At 43.5% G+C, this 26,235-nt stretch overlaps 1 protein-coding gene across 4 annotated transcripts in view; it reads left to right on the forward strand.

The window, feature by feature from the left end:
• The window catches only part of PHF2 (PHD finger protein 2), a 234,392-nt gene that overhangs the window by 168,716 nt on the left and 39,441 nt on the right, over positions 1 to 26,235 (forward strand). For all 4 annotated transcript variants that reach the window (XM_044300454.1, XM_044300455.1, XM_044300456.1 and 1 more), the window contains exons 8-16: positions 745 to 832; positions 5,121 to 5,227; positions 7,965 to 8,056; positions 9,709 to 9,798; positions 10,577 to 10,984; positions 12,055 to 12,180; positions 16,523 to 16,641; positions 20,412 to 20,590; positions 21,843 to 21,916. In XM_044300454.1, the coding sequence (XP_044156389.1) occupies positions 745 to 832; positions 5,121 to 5,227; positions 7,965 to 8,056; positions 9,709 to 9,798; positions 10,577 to 10,984; positions 12,055 to 12,180; positions 16,523 to 16,641; positions 20,412 to 20,590; positions 21,843 to 21,916 (1,283 nt within the window). The remainder of the gene's footprint in view (positions 1 to 744; positions 833 to 5,120; positions 5,228 to 7,964; positions 8,057 to 9,708; positions 9,799 to 10,576; positions 10,985 to 12,054; positions 12,181 to 16,522; positions 16,642 to 20,411; positions 20,591 to 21,842; positions 21,917 to 26,235) is intronic.

Genomic DNA, 26,235 nt, shown 5'->3' on the forward strand with positions numbered 1-26,235 from the left:
AATTTCGGCAAGTGGAGTACACGCCGGATCCGGACAACGCAAGTGTGAAAGAGGCCTAAATCTAGCAGAGCAATTAATGAGGAGATCTCTGGATCCATGTGAGGTGCAGGGCTGGTTGTAAGTTTATTAGAAAGAGATTACAATGTACTATATGGTTTACATCAGTCACGGGATAACCCCTATAAATGATGTCTGTGACGCATATTAAAGCAGTGCACAACTCGAATACTAAAGACTACAAAACAGGTCGTGCCCTGTCATTCCAATAGCTATGTCTGGCAGCTGCGCCGAGGAAGGCCATGCCAGCACCACAGCTGAAGTATATAGCCATTGGAAGCATCACCTGTAAAAAAAATGTTATGCCCTTTTATAACAATTTTATAGTTGTAACACATTGATAGTTTTGATGCAAAGTCTTTTTAAATGACTTGCCATCTAAATTATTGTAAAATGTGTGTGTGAAGACGTCCGCAGATATGGTAAAGCATGGGTTAACATTGGTCACGAACTGTATATATACAGAGATGTACAGTGGCACATGGTGGGACTATGACTCTGTACTGTGTGTCATTGTATGGTGCCTCCATACATCGGCGTATTATGAAGATCTTCTGAAGTGTCTATGGGAGAGTACCTCCATAATACAGCATGGTGGTTCTCTCTGTAAGAATGGGAGCGCCGTGATATATACTGATGATGTACTCATGATATACTTACTAATGAACGCAACTGTCCCTCTTGTAGGGTGGATCTACGCAACATTGACCCCCGTGGACTGTTTAGCATTTTCCGGTCACTTCCTTCACAGCCTGAGCGTGGAAATGCAAATGAGGTATAATTCACTCTTACAATTATACTTATTTGTACTTTTTTAATACAATACATTGCCAATTTTGACCTTTTTATGGATGAATATCTGGACATTATTCTATATTTCTTTTAAGTATAAATGGAAAATATTTTTGGATTTACCTCTTATCCTATTGATTCCCTTGAGGGGGGGAGCCCCTCTTTGTAGCAGCTCTCTTCTATGGAGAGAAGACTTCCCTGTTTTACACTCATGGGCACTAATACGATATACAGTATGTGAACCCTTTGGAATGATATGGATTTCTGCACAAATTGGTCATAAAATGTGATCTGATCTTCATCTAAGTCACAATAATGGACAATCACAGTCTGCTTAAACTAATAACACACAAAGAATTAAATGTTACCATGTTTTTATTGAACACACCATGTAAACATTCACAGTGCAGGTGGAAAAAGTATGTGAACCCTTGGATTTAATAACTGGTTGAACGTTTCCTGTAGTTGCAGATGAGACGTGCACAACGGTCAGGAGTAATTCTTGACCATTCCTCTTTACAGAACTGTTTCAGTTCAGCAATATTCTTGGGATGTCTGCTGTGCGCTTTCTTGAGGTCATGCCACAGCATCTCAATCGGGTTGAGGTCAGGACTCTGATTGGGCCACTCCAGAAGGTGTATTTTCTTCTATTTAAGCCATTCTGTTGTTGATTTACTTCTATGCTTTGGGTCGTTGTCCTGTTGCAACACCCATCTTCTGTTGAGCTTCAGCTGGTGGACAGATGGCCTTAAGTTCTCCTGCAAAATGTCTTGATAAACTTGGGAATTCATTTTTCCTTCAATGATAGCAATCCGTCCAGCAGCCCTAAACCATGATGCCCCCACCACCATACTTCACAGTTGGGATGAGGTATTGATGTTGGTGTGCTGGGCCTCTTTTTCTCCACACATAGTGTTGTGTGTTTCTTCCAAACATCTGAACTTTGGTTTCATCTGTCCACAGAATATTTTGCCAGTACTGCTGTGGAACATCCAGGTGTCTTGTGCAAACTGTAAACGTGCAGCAATGTATTTTTTAGACAGCAGTGGCTTCCTCTGTGGTATCCTCCCATGAAATCCATTCTTGTTTAGTGTTTTACGTATCGTAGATTTGCTAACAGGGATGTTAGCATATGCCAGAGACTTTTGTAAGTCTTTAGCTGACACTCTAGGATTCTTCTTCACCTCATTGAGCAGTCTGCGCTGTGCTCTTGCAGTGATCTTTACAGGACGGCCACTCCTAGGGAGAGTAGCATCAGTGCTGAACTTTCTCCATTTATAGACAATTTGTCTTACTGTGGACTGATGAACAGCAAGACTTTTGGAGATACTTTTATAATCCGTTCTAGCTTTATGCAAGTCAACAATTCTTAATCGTAGGTCTTCTGAGAGCTCTTTTGTGCGAGGCATCATTCACACCAGGCAATGCTTCTTGTGAAAAGCAAACCCAGAACTGGTGTGTGTTTTTTATAGGGCAGGGCAGCTGTAACCAACACCTCCAATCTCATCTCATTGATTGGACTCCAGGTGGCTGATGCCTCACTCCAATTAGCTCTTGGAGATGTCATTAGTCTAGGGGTTCACATACTTTTTCCACCTGCACTGTGAATGTTAACATGGTGTGTTCAATAAAAACATGGTAACATTTAATTCTTTGTGTGTTATTGGTTTAAGCAGACTGTGATTGTCTATTGTTGTGAATAAGATGAAGATCAGATCTCATTTTATGACCAATTTGTGCAGAAATCCATATCATTCCAAAGGGTTCACATACTTTTTCTTGCAACTGTATGCATAGAACTTGTGTAAACCAGTAACTGGCTGCTTCTAACATATTACATATTAAAGCTACACTAAACAGAGAAAATGCACAAATAATAATAAAAAAATATATAGCACTTCCCCCATTAAACTCTTATTTTTCTTTGATCTTATTTTGTCTGATATTACAGTTAACACTGAGAAATATATAGAGAAATCTCTCTGTGCCCCATGAGTTCAGCCATGTCTCCCCCTCTATCTGCTCACCGTCCAGAGTCTGGCTGTATGACAGCTGGCTGCAGCAGGAGCTGCAATAGGACAAACAGAATTAAACCCTGCCCCTTGCTAAACTCCTCCCTCTCATCAGGTCTCCGGCCTGAAATGGAAGACATTGGTAGGAGATTAACTCTGTGTTCTCCGTGGGATTTCTTCGAAATTTGTTTTCGGGAACATGCATAAAATCCTGCAGGACCGTCAAACGGTGGAGGCAAGATTATCTTCCGTTTTTATGTCTTGGTTTATTGTTCCTTTAAGGCTTTTTTGCGTTCCCGGATTGTTAAGTGAGAGCTGCTGTCTGGTTTTTGTACTGACTGTTAGGATATTACTCCCCTTTGAAGAATCTTTAAAAGCGAACGTCTTTGAAAAGACTCAACTTTCAATCAATATAAAAAAATGCAGCATCTGCCTACAAGTGCATAGGGCAGAACATATCAAAGGGCAGACGCTTTATCCCAGGTTTTAGATTTTATCTTCTAGAGTCTAAGCTACTCTAAAAGGAAAAGGGGCTTTCTGCGACAGTGTCACGTATGCCATCAGGCATCACACCATCAGCTGAACACGCGGCTTGGGTTTTGCGGACTTAGAAGACACCCTTGGACAGGTCCTCTTTAAGAGATAAAGATTCCGTATAGAAATAAGTATTTTAAGGGAGACTTGCACATACAATTAATCCTTCCTAAGGCTACTTTCACACTTGCGTTTCGTGCGGATCCGTCATGGATCTACACAGACAGATCCGTTCAGATAATACAACCGTCTGCATCCGTTCAGAACAGATCCGTTTGTATTATCTTTAGCATAGCCAAGACTGATCCGTCTTGAACACCATTGAAAGTCAATGGGGGACGGATCCCTTTTCTATTGTGCCATATTGTGTCAGTGAAAACGGATCTGTCCCTATTGACTTACATTGTGTGTCAGAACGGATCCGTTTGGATCCGTTTCGTCAGACGGACACTAAAAAGTGGAATGGAGATAGAACGGAGGCAAACTGATGCATTCTGAGCGGATCCTTATCCATTCAGAATGCATTAGGGCAAAACTGATCCATTTTGGACCGCTTGTCAGAGCCCTGAACGGATCTCAGAAACGGAAAGCCAAAACGCCAGTGTGAAAGTAGCCTTAGGGTGAGTTCAGATGGGGCAGATTTGCACACAGGTGGGTCAAAGACTATCTCTCTCTTTATTACAGTAAGTTAAGCAGTTTATACAACTTAAGAGAGGGCGTTCCCCTACTGAGGCTCAGGCCATTGCTTCATTGGCTAAGAAGAAAAGAGATAACACTTAGCATCTGCGCATTGTGCACTATCTTACATACTTTGGTATGTGAACTAATGTAAACATCTGTGTGCCAGCGCCATATTGTAATGGTTTCTCACTAACACCAGTACAGCATACATCATATATGACACCAAAAGGTGGAGGGTCTTCTTGGATAGACGTAAGCTTAGTGCTTTGTTCCCAACTTGAGTAAATAATGCGTTGTCCTCTACAGGAGGATATGGGGGCCATCTTGGGTGAGCTGTAATGAAGAATGAGATCCACATCTCCATCAGTATTGTCTCACTTCATTTATCATGTAGAGAAAGTTAATACAAGGCAGTTACTAATGTATTGTGATTGTCCATATTGCCTCCTTTGATGGCTGCATTCATTTTTTCATCACATTATACACTGCTAGTTTGCATGGTTACGACCATCCTGCAATCCATCAGCGGTGGTCGTGCTTGCACACTATAGGAATAGGTGCCAGCCAGGACCAGAGGAACATGCATGGGCCGGTGCTTTTCCCTGGTCCTCCGATTCTGGTTGGCACCTTTTCCTATAGTGTGCAAGCACAACCACTGCTGATGGATTGCAGGATGGTCGTAACCATGGAAACGAGCAGTGTATAATGTGATGGAAAAATTAATACAGCCAGCAAAGGAAGCAATATGGAAAATCACAATACATTAGTAAGTGGCTTGTATTAACTTTCTCTACATGATAAATGCCACTTGCTGGAGTGAGAGAACGCCTTTAAGTAATGCAGTTTGAGGGGCTGTATATTGTGCATTTATTAGAAAAGAGGATACCGGATCATTTTTAGAATATATCCGATTAATACCTTTGAGATAGCCCAGTGGTCAGGCAACATATTCCTAGCAACCAGCCAGTGTCAACCGCTCGCTGCTTAAAATGACCAAGGTATATTTTCTGACTTTAGTAACTTGTTATATCCCTTATCCCGCAGAGCCTATGAGGTAGAAAAGAGACTGAAGATTGTCAGCTTAACCCAGTTCCCAAGTTATGAGACTGCTTGTTGGTATGTGGGAAGACATCTACTTGAGAAGTTCAAAGGTATGTAAAATAGAGAGATCTTCTGGCCAGTGCATTGACTATCTTCCCAGAAGAAGTCCTGGCTGCAGCTAGTCCTCAGTAGATGCAAGCAGTTGGGTACCAACCTTTCTTTCTGAAAAATGTCAGAAAATCACTTTCCAAAGATCACAGAGCAGAAGAACAGAAATAGTGCTAAAGTGAAAAGAGCCTAACCGGTGCAAGCACCCCAGGTCAACCATCTGACATTGGCCAGGAGTCCTCTATTTTTACCTGTTGTCTGCAAATCTATGAATGGTTTGCTACCCAACCACGAGCGCTTCTTCAGTACAGTGGCTAAATACCCTCCACAGGAATGTGGGATTTCGGTGTAGTCACCTACTGTCTCCAGTACCTGTTGCTAGGAAACATCTAGAACTTGAACATATTGTTGAGTATGAACCACGTAAGCTATAATTTCAATGGTAAGCTTCATTTTTTGGTGGGGATATGCTTTTCAAACACGTAGAAGTCCAATGCCGATCTTCTGCTGCAGCAAACTCCGCACCAAATGCTGCATAGTTTGTTACAGAAAGTACCGCAGGGGTGCTGCAGGTTCTTCATTGCACAGGGTGAAGTCCTAAAGGGACATGCTGTGGACTTAAAATCTGCACCACATGTCAAGTTATGTGTGGATTTCACGGTGGATTTCATCTCATCCTTTTTGCTGCTACTGTAAAGTCAGCAGATTTTCCGCACGCAATTCTGCTGGCAGGGGTGGACTGGGAACTTCAAGTGGCCCTGGAAAAAACCTTAAAAGTGTCCCCATGTTGTAGGCAAGTCCAAATTGACAGATGGCAGGGGCAACATAGGTAGGCAGGATCAACAGAAGTAGGCGATGCCATCAATGCCATAGTGCAGCACAAAATACCACCCCAGCAGAATCAAATAAAACAGTGCAATACAAAGCACTGCCAGCCCCGCCACAGTACCACTGTACTAAGGAGAACAATGCAGTTGAATTCAGGAGGGCACCTGTGGCCGCATGCCAGAGACCTACTGTACGTGATGCTCCTAGCATTAATTAATGATGAGAGATTATAATGTACCCACCCGGTGGCTGTGAGGAGGGCTTGGATGGCTCCATAGGCATTGGCCCACCTAATCCGCCCCTGTCTGCTTGGGAAAATCATTAGGGTTTACGCCAAGTGTGGCCACACCCTTATACTTGCTGTCTGACTCTGCTCGAGGCCGCGCACCACTTCCCTCTTTCTTACAGGACAGGGATAGGGAACCTTTTTGCTCCCGAGGGCCATTTGGATATTTGTAACATTGTTTGCGGGCCATACAAAATTCTCTATACAAAAGACTGCTATATTTGGCCAAACATATATAATTAGCTCAGACCCCCCAACCTCCATCAGCCTCAGATCAGACCCCCCAACCTCCATCAGCCTCAGATCAGCCTCCCTTCAGAACCCCCAGCCTACATCAGCCTTAGATCAGACCCCCCAGCCTCAGATGAGATTCAATTAGCCTCAGATCAGACCCCCCCCCCCCCCGCCCCATTCAGCCTCGGATTGACTCCACAACCACCATCAGACTCCCCAGTCCCTGTCAGACTCCGATCAGACCCCCATCAGACCTCAGATCATATATATATATATACATACTCACACACAGTGTATGTGTGTGTATATATATATATATATATATCTATATAATCTCGCTTACTCTGGGTGGCGCCGCAGATCCAGGACTCCCCACTCCCCTTATTGCTTCCTCCAGGTCCCACTGTGCAGTGTGACCTGACAGCGTCAAGTCATAGTGCGTACCTACGTGCACTTCGTCCTGACGCTGTATGCATCAGGACACAGAGCGGGACCCAGAAGAAGACCAGGGAAGGTGAGTACAGCCAGCGCATGCTGCCCTCACCTTCCTCTGCCTCCATAATGGAAGCGTTCATTAGCATTCAGACTATAAGACTCACTGGAACTTTCCCCCCTATTTTTTTGGGGGGGGAGGGGGGGGAATGTGTTTTATAGTCTGAAAAATACCGTATGCTCTGACAGGGAGCCGGGGGCAATATAAAAAGATCATATGGCTCACTGGCCGGAGATTCCCCACCCCCTGTTCTAGGACTAGACACACTGGAAACTCCTTGGACCGTCTGTTCAGGCAATCACTGGCCGATATGGTCAATAGGAGATAAGGGCCACTAGACGGGTCTACACTGATCGCTGTCTCCTGTCTATGGTCATCTGTAGGATGCCTTGAAGACACGATTGCTGGGATCTTCCTTGAATGTTTGTGGAGACCCCTTCCTATCCCGTGCAACGTGCAAATTGAGTGAGTGCCGGCTGTTTTTCCTGTGGCCTCTGCTCTATTGACAGACTGCCTGGTTCCCATACTGCATAATTTCCATACTCCACAATTAGATTATGAGGTCTGGGCAGAAAAATTCATTTACATACAGAACAATAGACACAAGAAAATATAATCACTGTGACATCCCCGAGTTCAGTATCATACACTAATCCTACATCTGCGAAACAGCCCCCCCAAAGTGCCTATCGGGGGGCTGAAAATAAAACCAATAATTTCTGTTTCTAATCACAGATGATCTGTCGGGGCTGCTGATTGGCTGAAAAGAATCATGTGATACTGAAAACGCAAAAAAATGTACACTTGAATCATTCACATACTAATAACATGAACATGTCTCTGTCATCTTGGTAACATATAAATTGCACTATTAATCTTGTGTGTTGTATTTCTGCAGCATTACATAAGTCGGGAAAGCAGCCTGCGCCTCACCTTGTCCAAGGAGCCAAAATTCTGAATGGAGCCTTTAGATCATGGACGAAAAAACATGTAAGTTATGTAAACCAGAAGTATAGATCCTTAATATGGAGTAGTTGATGTTCCTTATCGCTCTGTTGGATTTTGTATGGCATCTGTCATCACTTTAACCGTAGGTGAAACGGTCGGCTGCAGTAGATCAGTGCTTGTCGGTAGGAAAAAGGCTTTTTATAATATGCACATTACCCCCTAGATGCCATGAGGGTGGTGCCATTGCACCCAGAGGGTCTGCTCCCTGTCAGCCATGGTGTTCCCCCACTGCTGTGATACACAGGCCAAGCAGTGAAAACGTATTCACGCCTAGCCCTGATTTCTCGCAAGAGCGCGTTCGGCACATGTGCAGTAAAGAGATCTTCATCCCTTTACTGCGCATGCGCTCCCGCCGAGACTTCAGGGCAAGGCTGTCTGGCCTGCCTGTCACAGCAGTGGGGGCATGTCATAGCAGACGGAGAACGGAGCCTCTGGGTGCAACAGCACCACCCTCATGGCACCTAGGGGGTAATTAGCATATTATAGAAAGCCTATTTTTCTACAGACAAGCACCGATCTACTGCGGACGACCATTTCATGCCCTTTAATACTATTGTATACTTCACTGTCTTTAAAAAATAAACCGCATGCTATTCTGAAAGGCCTTGTGTCATTTATACAATTGCATTGTAATTTATTGTATCACTGTGTACTTTCAGTGAATGGAAGCATTAATTGTTTAAATCTAAAGGCTGAGATCCTGACGTCACACAGATGTGCAGCTCATTAGGTCTCCTTCTAATAAACGCGTGTATTTTTGAGATAAGATGAGATCGGGGTTTTAACCTCCCAATTTAAAGGTTTATTCACATGTGAAGGCTCTGTTTCAGTTTGGAGCTGGGTGAGGGGTAGATTACCAAAAATGGAATAATTATGGCAAAAACTATTACTTATCAATTTTACCACTTACTGACTTCAAGCAGAGATCTTGAAAACTGTGAGGAATTGAAGCACAACATATATTGGAAAGTTGCATAATGTAGTGAAGAAACTTTTCCAAAAAAATAAAAATACCCTAAACGCTATAACTTGCTGTAAGAGGTTGGAAGATAATGATCCCTTTAAGAGGTTTTCCCACAATTTGAAATAATGGTATATTGAGAAGATATACCATCACTTTCTCACCAGTATGGGTCTGAATACTGGGATTTACACCAAAGGAGATACATCCTTCGGTGTAAATCCCAGTATCACTAATTGCTTGGCTCCTTCACAGATTTCGTGACAACCCTCTTTGTATGGAAACTACTCATTTGTTTTTGGGATTGACAGGGGTCCCAGAGATCAGATCCCACCAGTCATATTGTGATGGCATGTCATAGGTACAGGCCATACAATTCTAAGAAAGGAATTCTCTTTGAATAGCTCTATTACCAATTTGAATGGGTTTTTCCATCTTAGACATTCCCATAGAAGTGAATGGAGAGAGCTGCACATGCGTGGCCACCTCAACATTCTCCGTGGTCATGAGACGGTTGTTGGGAGACCTCTGTTCTGGAGATGTGGTTCTATCAGACATTTATGAAATATCCTGTGCATGTGCCATAAATGTCTTAAATGGGAAAGCCCCTTTAAGCCAGGTGGGCCTTCTTTTGTGTCTGTAGTTGGTAACATATTGCCATTGTTTCTTCCAGGCTCTGTTAGAACATGAAGATGAACTTCCAGAACATTTCAAACCCTCACAACTCATCAAGGACCTTGCCAAAGAAATACGGTTAACAGAGGTGGGTCTTTAGGGGTCTCTCTGCTAAACCGGAAAGGCAACTTTCTGCTGCTTCCTTTCAACATGAAAAGCAAATATAATTTTTGATGAGTACACCATGTTCAATACCCCACCACCACTGAAACCGCTAGATTGGTCCAAGGATGCTTTTCGTTCTCGCTATCAGTCATCCGCAGCGGTACTTTGGAGTCCACTGTATTATTTCCCTGAGCTTAGGAGTCCAGGGTATGCAAATAGCCCAAACTATTCCCCATCCATCTTCTTTGCTTGATGGCAGTCCAGCTGCTGGCATCTCAAGCCTACTGTGTGTGGTCAGATTAAAGAGGTTGTGTCGTCTCAAGGATATGCCACCAATGAATGATAGATGAGGGTCCCAGAGGTGGCTTTCTCTAGATCGGACTCCGCAGAGTGAAGGAGAGCAGACCGCTCATGCACAGCTGCCCTCCATACATATCTATGGGACTGCTAAAAATAGCCGAGCACTGGCTCAGCTATTTCCGTCAGCCCTATAAAGGTGAATGGAGCGGTGGATGCGTTTGCGTCTTGTGTTTCCCTTTCATTTCTGTTGGACTTCCGAAAATGGCCAAACGAGGCTCTCTGCTATTTTCGTCAGTCCCATAGAAATGAATGCAGGGCGGTTGTGCGTGCACAGTCCACTCTTCACTTTGCTGGCGCCATCCTTAAAATAGGTGCGGGACCTGCACCTATCAGACATTGGTGGCATATCCTAGTGAGATGACACAACTCCTTTAAATAACCAGTCTTTTTTCTCTACTCAGAATGCATCAAAAGTCAACAAAACAGACATCAGTGCCAACACAATTCCAGAAGGGAACAATATTTCAGAGAAAATCGAGAAAGAAGAACCTCCCTCACCCGTGCCAGACTCCCCCCCACCTGTGGAAAAAGTGATGAAAAAAAAGTCTCCTAAGAGCGAAAAGTTACCCAAGCCTCCAAAACTGCCTAAACCCCCCAAAGAGACAAAACCTCCAAAAGGTGCCAAACTGCCCAAACCTCCTAAAACGCCCAAACCTCCAAAACCACCTAAAAGTAAAGAGGGAGGCAAAAAGAAGGCAAAGAAGGTCAAAGATTCACCGTCTTCAGGAACGGAGTCCCCTGACCTCGATGTTCTTGAGGCTCACACTAAGGATGCTCTCATTAAAATCGACACACCAAAGAAGGCGACAGTGAGTATATCGCCTGTCTATGTGTGCACCCATTATAATGTGATCGCCATGATAATGCTAATATTTCTTTATACCTAAGAGACCTAGAAAGATAGATGATAGCTAGATTGACCATAGATAGCTTGATTACAAATGGATAGACCATTCAGTATTAGATAAATGAATCTAAAGTTATATTATTCAGTAGATAGATTAACAACATACTTAGGGGATCATTTACGTACTGATATACCCCAGTTCCTGGCGTATATCTGTCGCAGATTGTAACATTTCCCTGCTCACAGTAGGTCTAAAAAAAAGGGAGGCCATGGCATGGGCGGGCCGCCAGGCCTGTCTCATTTATCATTTTCTACACCTGTCTACAGTCTACACTTCAGTCTACTCTACAGTCTACACTACCTGGCTTACAGTCTACTCTACAGTCTACACTACCTGGCCTACAGTCTACATTACAGTCTATACCAGAAGTCTACACTACCAGACCTACGGTCTATACTACAGTCTACACTACCTGACCTACAGTCTACACTACCTGACCTACAGTCTACACTACCTGACCTACAGTCTACACTACCTGACCTACAGTCTACACTATCTGACATACAGTCTACACTACCTGACCTACAGTCTACACTAGTCTATACTAGTGTCTACACTACCTGACCTACAGTCTATACTACAGTCTACACTACCTGACATACAGTCTATGCTATAGTCTACACTACCTGACCTACAGTCTACTCTACAGTCTACACTACCTGACCCACAGTCTACACTACAGTCTGCACTACCTGACCTACAGTCTGTACTACAGTCTGCACTACCTGACCTACAGTCTGTACTACAGTCTGCACTACCTGACCTACAGTCTGTACTACAGTCTGCACTACCTGACCTACAGTCTGTACTACAGTCTACACTACCTGACCTACAGTCTGTACTACAGTCTACACTACCTGACCTACAGTCTACTCTACAGTCTATACTACAGTCTACACTACCTGACCTACAGTCCTGGTGAAGTACACATTTTCACCTTTTTGTTAGTTATGGCCATTTCTCTTTTCCAGACACCTAAAGAAGAAATAAGCGTCCCCATCAAAGAGGAACCAGCAGTGAAACAGAACAACGAGATTGAAAAGTTTGAAATCCGAGAGCAGAATAAAATAAAGACAGAGGCAAAGTGGAAATACAAGGTAAACAATACAAGTGATCCAGGGAGACTTCTAGACAAAAAACATAAGGCATGAAAAGTGGAACAGATTGTTACAGTCGGTTGTCTTTAACAGCCAGTCAGGGCGTGGATTTTCCAACCTGCCATAAATGTTAGGTTTACGTTAAAGAGGTTGTATGGAGGGATTCCATTTTTTATTATATGGGACAAATAGGTTAAAAAGAAGGATTACACTCCTAACCAGTCCGTCACTGCTGCCATTCCAACTGGATCCTTGCTGGTCCCAGCTTGACACTTATGAAATGGTGGTGGTGGTCCGCCTCAGGCAGTAACTGGCTGAGCAGGCATGTATTGAGGGGTAATGTAGCCCCTTCTCTAGTTGTCTAGTCCAATCCCCCAATGAACTGCGTTAAAAGCAGAGCAGGACGATTGTCACTAGGAAATTGACTAAACACGTCCTGGTCTTTGCAGGCAGGAAACCCTGAATTTTCCAAAAGAAATAATCTTTCGATTTTAAACATTCAGCTTAGTTTTACAGCTTGGTCTCATAAGCATCCTATGCCTTACATTAAATCCAAACCAGTAATTTCCCTTCTCGGCTGCATTGTATCTGATAATCACATGTAATTATCACTTGCGGGAACTATTTTCTTTTGTGCTATGATAGCTGAGAGGTCTCCATGAAGTGAAAGGATGCAAAGAAATAAAACCTATTAGTCACTGACAAAAATCTTACTCAATTATGGCTCCTTTTTAAAGATACTTGATGCTCAGGCTTTTCCGGAGGAGGATCATCAAGTGTATTTCATCTTTTTTTATTTCATGAGAATGCAGGGAACCATTTATACTTTTTAAACTGCAGCGTTCATTATGTGTTTAACTATTTACTACAGCATTATTGTATCATGCCCACCCTTACACCCATGGCAAGTGCTGGGATGGTAAGTGCAGCCTACAAGTGATAGGAGAAAAGGAATTGAATCCTCTCCATTGTTTCTCTATTACACATCTGGAGTCTAAATGGGTTCCAGCACCTCCACTGTGCAGCACTAGGTGGTAGGACAGCGGGCACTCCCCCTGGGCATGCTTATGAAATAAGATAGAATACAGTAGTGATTGCTTAGTAACCCCAAAAAGTCTGCTCCTGCACAGAGTCCCTAATGATTAAGCAAAGCTCTCCCTAATAATTCTGCCTGATCATAGAGAGAACTGTGCAATTATACATTCAGGGGCGAATTGGCCATAGACCCTACAGGGAAATTTCCCAGTGGGCAGATGCCCACAGCGGGCACCCAAGGCCTCCTCGGGTACATAAAGATCTGATGCTCTCAGCATTAATTAAGGTAGAAACATCAGGTACTTATACACCAGGCCAGGAGCGGCAGGTACCCCCCTGAATTTAACTGTACTGCTGCCCCCGGGACGATGATACAGTTTCATACTGTGGCGCAGGTAGAAGTACTGTGTTGCACTGTGGTATTTGGCTCTGCGGGGGCGGTATTTTATTCTGTACTACAGTATTGCTGGCCCCACCTACTTCTGTTGTCCCTGGCTACGTTTGTTGCCCTGCCTTCTGTCTGGACCCACCTACAACATGGGGGCCACTTAAAAAAAAAATCCAGGCCACTTCAAGTGGCATTTATCATGTAGAGAAAGCTAATACAAGGCACTTACTAATGTATTGTGATTGTCCATATTGCTTCCTTTGCTGACTGGATTCATTTTTCTATCACATATACACTGCTCATTTCTATGGTTACGACCACCCTGCAATCCATCAGCAGCGGTCGTGCTTGCACAATATAGGAAAAAATGCCGGCCTCTCTGGGACCGTAGGAGCTCACATAGGCTGGAGCTTTTTTCTATAGTGTACAAGCAGCTGGATTGCAGGGTGGTCATATATAATGTGATGGAAAAATGAATCCAGCCAGCAAAGGAAGCAATATGGATAATAACAATACATTAGTAAGTGCCTTGAATTAACTTTTTCTACATGATAAATGCCACTTACTGAAGTGAGACAACCCCTTTAAGTTCCCAGTCCACCCCTGGGTACTGTTACAGCTGTGGAGTCCTCCCTGTCCCCCTATCTGCACTTCTTACCATGATCAGTGCAGGCAGAAAACAGGAAGCAGAACTGTCAGTATTTTGCCACTTGTTGCTGCTAGGATAATGCTGGAGACATGAGCAGTCACTGGATCCCAGGTAGGTAGCATTAACACTTCCACTGCCCTTCATCAGGGCTATTAAAATGAACTCCTCTGCCCTAGATTATCAAGGACACATGACTTAACCCCTCATTGCCCTAATCCACCAGGCATACTGACATTAACCTTGTTATTGGCCTAGAGTCCATCAGGATCCTTACCTTAAAGGGGTATTCCCATCTTAGACAATGGGGGCATATCGCTAGGATATGCCCCCATTGTCTTATAGGTGCGGGTCCTAACGCTGGGACCCGCACCTATATCGAGAACGGAGCGGAGAGCGCTGTGGCTGGAGGACCCCAGATTTCCCCGGGTCCGTCCACCACCAAGCGCTAATGCCCACCTCTCCCATAGAAGTGAATGGGAGCGTGCCGTGCATGCGCGGCCCATGTTCCCATTTATTTCTATGGGGCAGACAGCAATAGCCGAGCCAGCGCTCGGCTATTTTCGGCGGCCCCATAGAAATAAATCGAGGGTGGCTGCGCATGCGCAGTGCGCTCTCCTTCACTTTTGGGGCTCTGTTCTTGATATAGGTGCAGGTGGGACCCACACCTATAAGACAATGGGGGCATATCCTAGCGATATGCCCCCATTGACTGAGATGAGAAAACCCCTTTACTGCCCTAGATCCGGGATGCTGACACACTAGCACCTTTACTGCCATACACAACCAGACATAGAGACATAACCCCATCACTGCCCTAGACCGCCATGGGTACAGAAGTTAACCCCTGCACCATCCTAGACATCCGGGCATGTAGACCACAACTTCACTCTGCTAGACTTGAATGCTGTTTAACGCTATTTTGCCTGGATGTTATGTGCCCCTGTATATGTGGATGCTTTATATATACTTATTAGGGTTCTGTATATTAATACCTACTTAGTTCTGTACTGGCCTAGCTTAGAGGGAGCAGGGACCGGATCCCAAACTGCTAGCTACAAAGGCTTGGAGGGAGTATTGGTTGGCAGAGCTACTATAGGCACCCCAGTTGGGGTGGGAATGCTGTAGGTGTTGTCCCCATCTGAACCATGTTGCTGACTCACAACTATAAAGTCCGAGCCTTACGATCTCAGGTGACAGGAAAGTGTTGTCTCGGGGGCTGCACAACTTTTGGTCAAAAATCAAAACTGTGCCAATCACGGATACGCTCTAACTTCCTTCCCATGTCCTTCACTGCTGGTCCTGTCTTCTCCTTCCTCTTGGAGCTGGATCCAGAAAGCAGTTCTTACCAGCAGCCATATTTAACTATTATGGAGCCAGAAGCCGGTCACAGACCAAGGTTCATGATTGAGGCGTTTGTATGTGACAGTCTATAGATGAAACGTAAGTTATCCACCCTATGAAAGGGATTTATCTCAATCAGCCATCCCCCATCCATGTGCTCTATAAGACCATTAGATTTCATAGATTGGGGTCCTAAGAGGACAGCCTCTATATGCCAGTGACTCCCAAGCTGCCACCTCAGCCTTGCCATTTGTTACATGGTCACCCATTGATGACCATGACTAAAATTGGAAAGCCGGAAGAGAGGGGTTCAAAGGGCCGAGCCTGCGCAAATTGTTAAGACTGAAAAGGTCCCATCTGCTAGTGTCCAGACTCCTTACCAAATCCACTATTCATAGGAATGAAACTTGTCAGTCTGCATTTTCATTTGTATTCATGACTCCGCACAACAGTAACGAGCTGAAAAGATGGTGGGACATTATTATATTTGCCATCATCTGTATTCCTGACCGTGCTCCTTGCATATCATCAAGCGCAGCATCTGCACATAGACATTCAGGCAGTCAGTCATCCGCAGAGATTTGCAGAAAACGGATTTTGAACTGCACATTTTTTTTATCTTTCCTAAATGACTTCTGTTGTCCTCAAACGCAATTCTGTGCCTTCTCCTTGTGCTAAAAAAAAAAAATGAGATCATTAAGTTAATGTGCATTTTTGACAACTGTATATATTCTCTGTGATCATACTTGGCAGATTGAGATACACTTTGCAATATTGCATCGCCGTGCCTTAAATATGTTTACAGTACAATAGAAATGTGCAAAATGAACCCGAACTGATTGGGAAGAAGGCGAAACCAATCAAGGTGACGTATTTAATGGTGAACGCGCTGGAAGACTGATTAACCCATTTACTTCCTTACTCTGCAGAACAGCAAGCCAGATTCCTTACTGAAGATGGAAGAGGAGCATAAAATACAGAAAAGCCCGTTTTCCTCGATTAAGGACAGCAAATTTAAATTCTCCTTTTCTGGCAAGAAGCTATTCAGGTATGGAGATCTCGGAAAAAAAAAAAGACATCTTTCAAGAAAAACACAAACTTTGCGTTGATACTCCCATCAGGCACCTGGTTTCAGATCACTTGGCACATAGGACGCACTATTGATGTACATGCTAATAGATTTTAATTGATGGCTTCTGCCAATTGACATTGGAGAAATGAGGATCTAACAGTTTGGGTTTCAACCTGTCTAATCCTTTGTTTCTGCTGGAGATCAGCGGCGCCAGGTGTGTCAATTGTACCCCTGGTATTAAAGGGGTTGTCTCACTTCATACATTGGTGGCATACCGGTAGGTGGGACGGTCACGTGGCCTAGGCTCAGCCCTATTTGTGATACCAGGCAGAGCTGATGTACAATGAACAGCTCCTGTGTCTGGTGAGCTGTGAACGCTGTAGTCTCCTCAAAGAGCTGGTCAGCAGGGGGTCTGGGGTGCTGGACCCCCAACAATCAGGTACTAATGACCTATCCTGAGGATAAGTCATCAGTTCATGTTTCAAAAAAAATTCATGTTTCAAAAAAGGATAGGTCATCATTATAAAAAAGTCAGAAAACCCCTTTGAAGGGAGTCTCTCGCCAGGAATTTAATGATAAACCTGGCACAATGGCTCGTACGGCTAGCTCAGTTGAATGTAATGATACCTTTCACTTGGTGATTTATTGCTTTATTCTGGATAAAATTTAATTTTAATCTATATGTAATGGTTGTCTCACTTCAGCAGTGGCATTTATCATTTAGGGAAAGTTTATACAAGGCACTTACTAATGTATTGTGATTGTCCATATTGCTTCCATTGCTGGCTCCATTCATTTTTCCATCACATTATACATTGCTTGTTTCCATGGTTACGACCACCGTATAATCCATCAGCGGTGGTCGTGCTTGCACACTATAGGAAAAAGCACCAGCCTACGTTCGCACCCATGGTCCTGGCCACCAGAGAGGCCGGCACTTTTTTCCTATAGTAAGCAAGTGCGGCCACCACTGATGGATTGCAGGGTGGCCGTAACCATGGAAACTAGCAGTGTATAATGTGATGGAAAAATGAATCAAACCAGGAAAGTAAGCAATATGGACAATCACAATACATTAGTAAGTGGCTTGTATTAACTTTCTCTACGTGATAAATGCCACTTGCTGAAGTGAGACAACCCCTTTAAGTGCACCAAGGGTGGGCCCAAGCACATTCTGCTTCCTCAGCCAGCCCATCATTCTCTGTCTTGATTGACAGGGCCAGGTTCCTGCATAGCCATCTCACCTGGCCCTGTCAGAGATGGACGGCCTGAGGAGCAAGGGTGCACAGAATGTGTTGAGCCCACCCTCTGTGCACTTAACTGTACTTTTTCTCTAAATTGATGCAACGGATTGCTAAGTGAAAGGCATCATTACATTCAGCTGAGCTAGCCCTACAATACATTGTGCCTGGTTTATCAGTGAATTTCCTGGTGACAGACTCCTTTTAAAGCCTATGGGCGCCCCTCCAACATTAGCTGATAGTTCTTTGAAAGTTCCAGGCTTAATACTAAAGCTGGGGGTCCCAGATTTCAGATCCTCCAACAATGACTGCTACTACATATTACTATGCCAAGAATGTTAGCTTGCTGCTTAGATTCCCATAAGCTAGAGTGGAGAAATAACTGTGCACGCTCCTGACCATCTGTCCATGCAATCTTCATATTGGTTGTTGGCTTACCAGGTGGATCTGTGGTCGGAGGATCCCTGATCTCCACTCAGAGTATTGTACATTTATAGCACAGGCTGTGACTAGGCCATGTCTCTGTTGAGAAATTTAAAGGGCATCTGTCAGCCGATTTGCACCTCTGAAACTGGCTGACACTTGGCATGGCAGCTGAAGGCATCTGTGTTGGTCCCATGTTCATATGTGCCCATATTACTGAGAAAAATTATGTTTTAATATATGCAAATGATCCTCTAGGAGCAACGGGGGCGTTACCATTACACCTAGAGGTTCTGCTGTCTCGACAATAAAAGTTGAGCGGGCGGCAGTTGCGGAGAGAGCAGAACCTCTAGGTGTAACGGCAACGCCCCTGTTGCTCCTAGAGGGTCATTTGCATATATTAAAACATCCTTTTTCTCAGCAATGCGGGAACATGGGACCAACACGGATGCCTTCAGCTGCCAAGTGCCAGCCAGTTTCATAGGTACAAATCTGCTGACAGATGTCGTTTAAAGAGTCAGGTTACAATGCCAGTTAGTATTGACTGAGGTACCTGGGTTCATTAGGGTAGTCATTGTTCCTACCATTACTTGTTAAATTGGATATCTGGACGTCATTTTTAATCCGCATGGGGCATCTCTTCATCATTAGCAGGTACTAACGAGTTATTAATTGAAAGGAGGTGACTTAAAACCCCATTACTTTTTCACGTAGGCATTTGCATTTGCCCGGGAAGACACTTTTTCCCCACAAGGTTAAGCTGCAACCAGATTGTTCTGCTGACTACAAATCTTATAGCTGCACTTATAAGTATCCATATCCTACTACTGGTTACCACTGTATCACTTGGGGTGACTTGCACTTGGAGTGGGATAACTAAATAACACTACCAAGATTGGCGATATTGAGTATAATACGGTTAACTGCCTGATTGAATATCATTAAAACAAAGTGACAGTTCGCAAACATGTAATTTTCAGGCTGCGACATCAGATATACAGCGGTACATATTGACACGTAATATGTCTGCACCTCCACTGTTATCTGCCTCCCACTAATGTGTTAACGTGCCATATATTCTATTAGCACATGGCAAGCAGAGTCTCTATTGCATCAGTCAAACTCCTTTCCTTTAGGGCTCATGCACACAAATGTATTTTCTTTCCGTGTCCATTCAGGTTTTTTTGGTGGACCATATGCAGAACCATTTTAATGGGTCCGCAAAAAAACGGAAGTTACTCCGTGTGCATTCCGTTTCCGTATGTCCGTATTTCTGTTCCGCAAAAAAATAGAACATGTCCTATTATTGTCCGCATTACGGAGAAGGATAGGACTGTTCTATTAGGGGCCAGCTGTTCTTTTCCGCAAAATACGGAATGCACACGGACATCATCTGTATTTTTTGCGGACTGCAAAATACCTACGGTCGTGTGCATGAGCCCTTAAAGGGAACCTGTCACCGGGATTTTGTGTATAGAGCTGAGGACATGGGTTGCTAGATTGCCGCTAGCACATCCGCAATACACAGTCCCCATAGCTCTGTGTGCTTTTATTGTGTTAAAAAAATGATTTGATCCATATGCAAATTACCCTGAGATGTGTCCTGTCTCTGACTCATCTCATGTACAGGACTCATCTCAGGTTAAATTGCATATGTTTCAAATTAGTTTTTTTTTTATACAATAAAAGCACACAGAGCTATGGGGACTGGGTATTTGTTTTTTACACAATATTTACACAATAAAAGCACACAGAGCTATGGGGACTGGGTATTGCGGATGTGCTAGCGGCCATTTAGCAACCCATGTCCTCAGCTCTATACACAAAATACCGGTGACAGGTTCCCTTTAATATTCTCTCTGTACTGGAGATTCACTTTGTATACCGCTCCACCTACAGAGAAATATATAGGATCCCAACATGCGGTCTGCAGACAATGTAGTACAGCCCTATGTAGTGGCTTCATAGCAGCCATCACTGAAGTCAGTATGCCGCCTGTCCGGACACTGGGAGCTCAGGTGACTTGCACTTGTCTGGACTTACTTCTTTTGTTCCTTTGTAACATTTGGTTCTTTTTCACAGTCACAAGGGAATCAAGCCCCAGAACAGCCCCAGCATCTTTGGATCCTTGCAGAATTTTAAAGAAGACAAAAACAAGCCGATCAGGGACGAGTATGAATACGTCTCTGATGACGGAGAGCTAAAAATTGACGAGTTTCCAATCAGGAGGAAGAAAATGACAACCAAGAGGGACTTGTCATGTAAGAGGCCCTCCAGATACCTAGAGCATGCTTCATTACTGTCCCTGTTAATTATTTCCCTTCCAGGGCCCAGGGGTGAGCAAGGAGCCACAAACTGGACCCAGAGCAGCTTACAGTACATTGAGCTCTAAGAAAGCAGCTCCATGTATCCCAAAGCAGTGCTTGTGCTGGGATTTGTAGTGCACTTATTTATAATAGCGCTCCATCCAGCCTTAGGCCTCATGCACACGACAGTATTTTTTCGCGGTCCGCGAAACGGGGTTCCGTTGTTCCGTGATCCGTTTTCGTTTTTGTTTCCGTGTGTCTTCCTTGATTTTTGGAGGATCATCAGACATGAAGGAAAGTGAAAACAAATCTAAGTCAAGTTTGCCTTGCAAATGATAGGAAAAAAACTGACACGGATCACGGACGCAGATGACAATCTTGTGTGCGTCCGTGTTTTTTCATGGACCCATTGACTTGAATGGGTCCGCAAACACAGGTCATATTTTTTTGACGGACTGGAAACACGGATCACGGACGCGGATGACAAACGGTGCATTAGCCGAGTTTTCCATGGACCCATTGAAAGTCAATGGGTCCGCAGAAAATCACGGAAAACGGAACAACAGACACGGGACACAACAACAGTCGTGTGCATGAGGCCTTATTTAGAGGTGTTCACATGTCTAAGTCTTAATTGCACAGCATTGTAGGAATGTGGACGGGGGAACATGGTTTATTAGGCTCAATTATGTGGCATATGGGGAAAATGTACTGTATTGATACGGGTGCACCATGTATGTACCTACAGGCCTGACGCCCTATTGATGAATTTGTTATACTTTTGGAACAATTTTTTACATGGTGACGACATATCCTGCGTCTTTCTTCATAGATTACCGTCCTCTGGTTCTATTCTTCACCCTAGCGGTGCCCGGTATCTCCACAGTTATTGACAGTCATTGATTTTAGTGACAAATAATAATACAGGAGCTCGGATCATCGCCCTCTAGTGGCAACACTGCAGATTACCTGCTTTAGTTCTGTTGATGTCACACATCAGGCCATGTGGCATTGTTGTGATTTCTCTGCAAAGTAAAAATGCACATATAACATTTCCATTTGTAGCTTAAATGGAAGAATAGATAATATAACTAATAATAATAATAATAACTAATGTTTTCACCTCTGATTTGATAAGTAGGTCTTTGCATGCGCATTTATTGTCCTCAGACCTGCAGTAGATTGAGTCTAAGTTTTATGTGTCCAGTTTTATCAGATGTAAAGGAAACGCCTCCTCTTGTGCCGCCCAAGAAGCCCAAAATCCTGGAAAAGAAGTATAAGGTATGGAACTTGTCAACTTGTCAGATGTGGTTTCTACTGTGTATTAGGGATTTTATAAGCAAATCACTGTACATGTATGTATATAGTTAAATTATATATATATAAAAAGGAAAAAATAGCAGCACAGACAAAAAGCTATTGTAATGAATGGGTGCAGTGCCCAATGGGAATAAGCGATAACCCACTGTATGGTATGGAATGAAAATGGGCAGCACTCCAAAATAAAAAAACTTTTATTCACCCATGTGGTACAGCGACGTTTCGGCTCAACAATAGAGCCTTTCTCAAGCAAAGACAAGGGCCAAATGCATTATATATATAGCATACGTGGTTAAACAATTTCACAGCATTAGTGCATAATTGATCATTAAACTCACACAATAGCAAATATGACAAAAAAAGTATTAAAATCGTACAAAAACATGATTAAAAAGACCCATGATTCACTAAACAATCAAAATTATATTCGTGATTACTGCAAAATGCATAATTAGCATAATTCCCAATAATGTAAATTTATGATTAAAATGTAGAATGATTGTGTATAATAAAGTGCCAGGTGCAGTGTATAATATGGGCCAGATTAGGGATAAACAGGTGGAGACGCAAACCACATTCATAGCGGCATCATGTGTAAAACTCTGCGTATCCCGATCACCACCGCGCATGCCCGGTTTGTGCACAAAGCGCCATGCCGTTCAACGGCTATTGGGGCATGCACGTAAGCCTTCCCCAAGTACGGCGACCATATTGGGAAAGGTATAAGAACTAAAAGGAACTCAGCGCGTGCGCAGACTCCTCAGACAGCATACATCGCCATTTTAGTCCCTGGCAACACACAAATACAGCTTTATAGACTCCCGATACGCATTCAGGGTCTAACTAGGGTTGTTTCGGGTATCGAATTTTGGATACCCAATCGATACTTTTGCCTGGTATCGACCTCGATACCAGGATTTGCCTTTTTTTCGCTACTAGGCTTCGCTATTGCGCAGTCTAGTATCCGAGAACATTGAGCGCGCTGCTCTCAGCGCTCTCCGTGTTCCCTCAGCAGCACAGGGGAGAAGGAAGCAGTCTCTCCCTCCCCCTGTGCCACTGCTGGCATGGCCACTAATGAGGAGAGAGGGGCGGGCACACTGCGCCACCAATAAAAGTAAATGTTTAATACAAATCCCGGAGCCGGGAGCTGCGATTAGCGACAATTAACCCCTCAGGTGCCGCACCTGCCTCCCTGTATTAAATGTTAATTATATTATCATTGGTGACGCAGTGCGCCCTCCCCCTCTCCTCCCCAGTATTAAAATCATTGGTGGTGCAGTGCACCCCCCCAATCCCCCCTCCCCCAGTATTAAAATCATTGGTGGCAGGGTCCCCTCCCCTCCTCCTCATTGGTGGATCAGAGTGTAATCCTGGGGCTCCGATCGGTTACCATAGTAGGCAGAATGCTACTGAAGCCCTGGCTGCCATGGTAACCTCCCTGCTGCTGTGTGTACAAAGCAGAGGGCAGCAGGGAGAGTGTGAAGTCCTATTTACCCTAATAGAGCTCTATCAAGGTGAATAGGACAAGGGTTCTAGCCCCTAAGGGCTAAGTAAAAAAAAAATCTAAATATTAAGTATAAATCGCCCCCTTTCCTAATTTTACATATAAAATATATAACAATAAATAAATAAACATATTACATATCGCCACGTCTGAAAAGTCCAAACTTTTAAAATATAAAAAATGTCCTATGCAGTGAACGCAATAACAGAAAAAAATAAAATAATATGCGTGATTCGCCATTCTTTTTGTCACCTTGTCCCCCCCCCCCCCCCCCAAAAAAAAATAGGATCAGACCGTTCTATTATGGGCCAGACGTTACATAAAATGCGGAATGCACGCAGCTTTTTTTGGTGTTTTATTTTTTTTGCATGGTATCGGGTATCGCAATACTGTTTTATGGTATCGAAACCGAATCAAAATTTTGGTATCGAAACAACCCTAGGTCTAACAGTAGCACATATGTTTTAATGGACTATAAGGGTAGGTAGGACATACACTAATCAGGGCATGTCCCCCATACCCAAAGAGAAAAAAAACCTCACAGATGCCTGCAGATTAATGCGGCCTCTGCAACAGGTCCTTTCCGCTACGAAATAAGCCCAGGAGGGGTCTACTCCATACATTCAGTAACAATATATCTAAAAATGGGATTATGCACAATGAATAGTATAATAATTCAAATATCAATGGCAGCAACCCGGGCATATCCAGTAGATCACATAACAATGCATCACTGATGTCACTCAAACATCCGGTAAATGTGTCCGTCTCTTCATTTCCCCATGTTTTTTTCCAGCCCATCATCTAAAAGAAGGAAAAAAAAGGAGAAAAATTAATTAATGAAGTAATAATGTACAATTACTTGTCCTAAAAATGCTCCCCATACACAGTAAAAGAGAGGTCCCCCAAGGAACAGAGGGCAAGCTACCTACTATGATACCTTACCAATCTTATAATCAACATTAAGGCCATGTGGCTTTAAGGAATTGAGTTTATAGATCCACATTACATCTTTTTTTCTTCAAAATATTTATTCTATTACCACCTCTCCTAGGCATTGGAACATGATCCATATTTGAGCATTTCAAATCATTTTCAGTATGCTTGAGATCGGCAAAATGTTTAGAAACAGGCAAATCAAGTCTTTTTTTGCGTATCGTATAACGATGGTTATTAAGACCTGTCTTCATGTCTGTAGAAGTCTCTCCAACATACAACAAATTGCATGGGCATGAAAGAACATAAATAACAAAATTGGAGTCACATGTCAGATGGAACCCAATTCGATTTGAGACCCCCCCCCGACACAGGATGGACAAACAATTTGCCCTTACAGATATACCAGCAATTGACACAGCTGAGACATGGAAGACACCCCGGTCCAGCATGTGGCAATGTGCTTTGTCTAAGCATTCTCATGGAGCCCACATCTGCCTTGACCAACTGATCACGTAAACTCCTGGGTCTACGGTATGAAAAAAGTGGAGGGAACTTGAATTCTGAAACATTCATAAGGCAACCGCCTAATATACTCCAATGGTGTCTGAGGATCTTAGAAATATCAGTACTCAATTCTGAGTATGTAGAAATAAATGGAATTCTAGAAGTCTGCATGTTAGATGTTTTCTTAATAAGGGTACTTCTCTTTATGTGATTTTAGTAATTTATAAGGATAACCACGTTCTAAAAACCTGTCAATCATTGTATTCAAAGTTGTGTCTAACACATTTGGCTCTCAAGAATTGTGAGTACGGATGATGTCTAACCATTTTTCTAGGATGGCAACTGTTATACCGCAACATGGTGTTCCTATCTGTGGGTTTAACATAAAGCCGAGTACATAAATAGTTACCATAGTGTCCAAGAACTGTATTTCCCTTTGGAATGAACCAACGTAAACTGTGACACCTCATTAATACTGTTCAAAAACTGATGAAACTCAAATAATTTTGAGGGTGGACACATTGTGGGAGGGGGCGCGTCTGGGCTCCTTCCTGCATGAGTGACGCCCCTCTGGGCACCTTACTGGCTCATTTGCATACCAAATAAACTGGATTTTCAGAGGATAAAAACTATTGCTGGAACAAAGGCACATCTTGAAATAAGGTACTAAGTGCAATTAGGCCCTGGCTTTACTTCAATAGCGATTATTCTGGTGACAGTTTCCTTTAAAGCTCACCTACAGCAGTGAAGAAAAATGGCTGGGTTGTTATGGAAATATGAAGTAAAACTGTGTATGTGGAGACTGGCCTGCGAGCTTTAATTGGCTGATAAGGGTCACGTGACCAGGCTTCTATTGGCTAATGCATTTTTTGGGAATATCTCAGGAACGGTACATCCTGGAGAGCTGAGACCTGTTCTAAAACCTTCCCGGACACCTGATGTACCCGTGTGCCAAATTGTGTGATTATAAATGCGACCGTGCGGATTCCTTTAGCGAACATACACTCAGCTTTATATATTAGATATATAGAAATTGTTCTAACATATAAAGTGCAAACCGAGGTCTCAGAATTCGTGCTGTATGGAGAAGTAGGTGCTTATACGCACATATCCATACATTAAAGGGGTTTTCCGAAACACTACTACTGATGACCTATCCGCTGGATAGTTCAGATCCTGTAGATGAGCGGGGCTTGGAGTTAAGGCCGTCTGCTTAGAGAGGTTTTCCATAATTTTTAATACCCGAGACGTTGGCTGATCAGCTGTTTGAGAAGGCACCAGTGCATGGCCTAGGTGCAGCCCTGTAGAAGTGAATGGGGCTGAGCTGTGATAC

This window comes from Bufo gargarizans, chromosome 7, assembly GCF_014858855.1.
Source record: "Bufo gargarizans isolate SCDJY-AF-19 chromosome 7, ASM1485885v1, whole genome shotgun sequence".
Classification (NCBI taxonomy): Eukaryota; Metazoa; Chordata; class Amphibia; order Anura; family Bufonidae; genus Bufo; species Bufo gargarizans.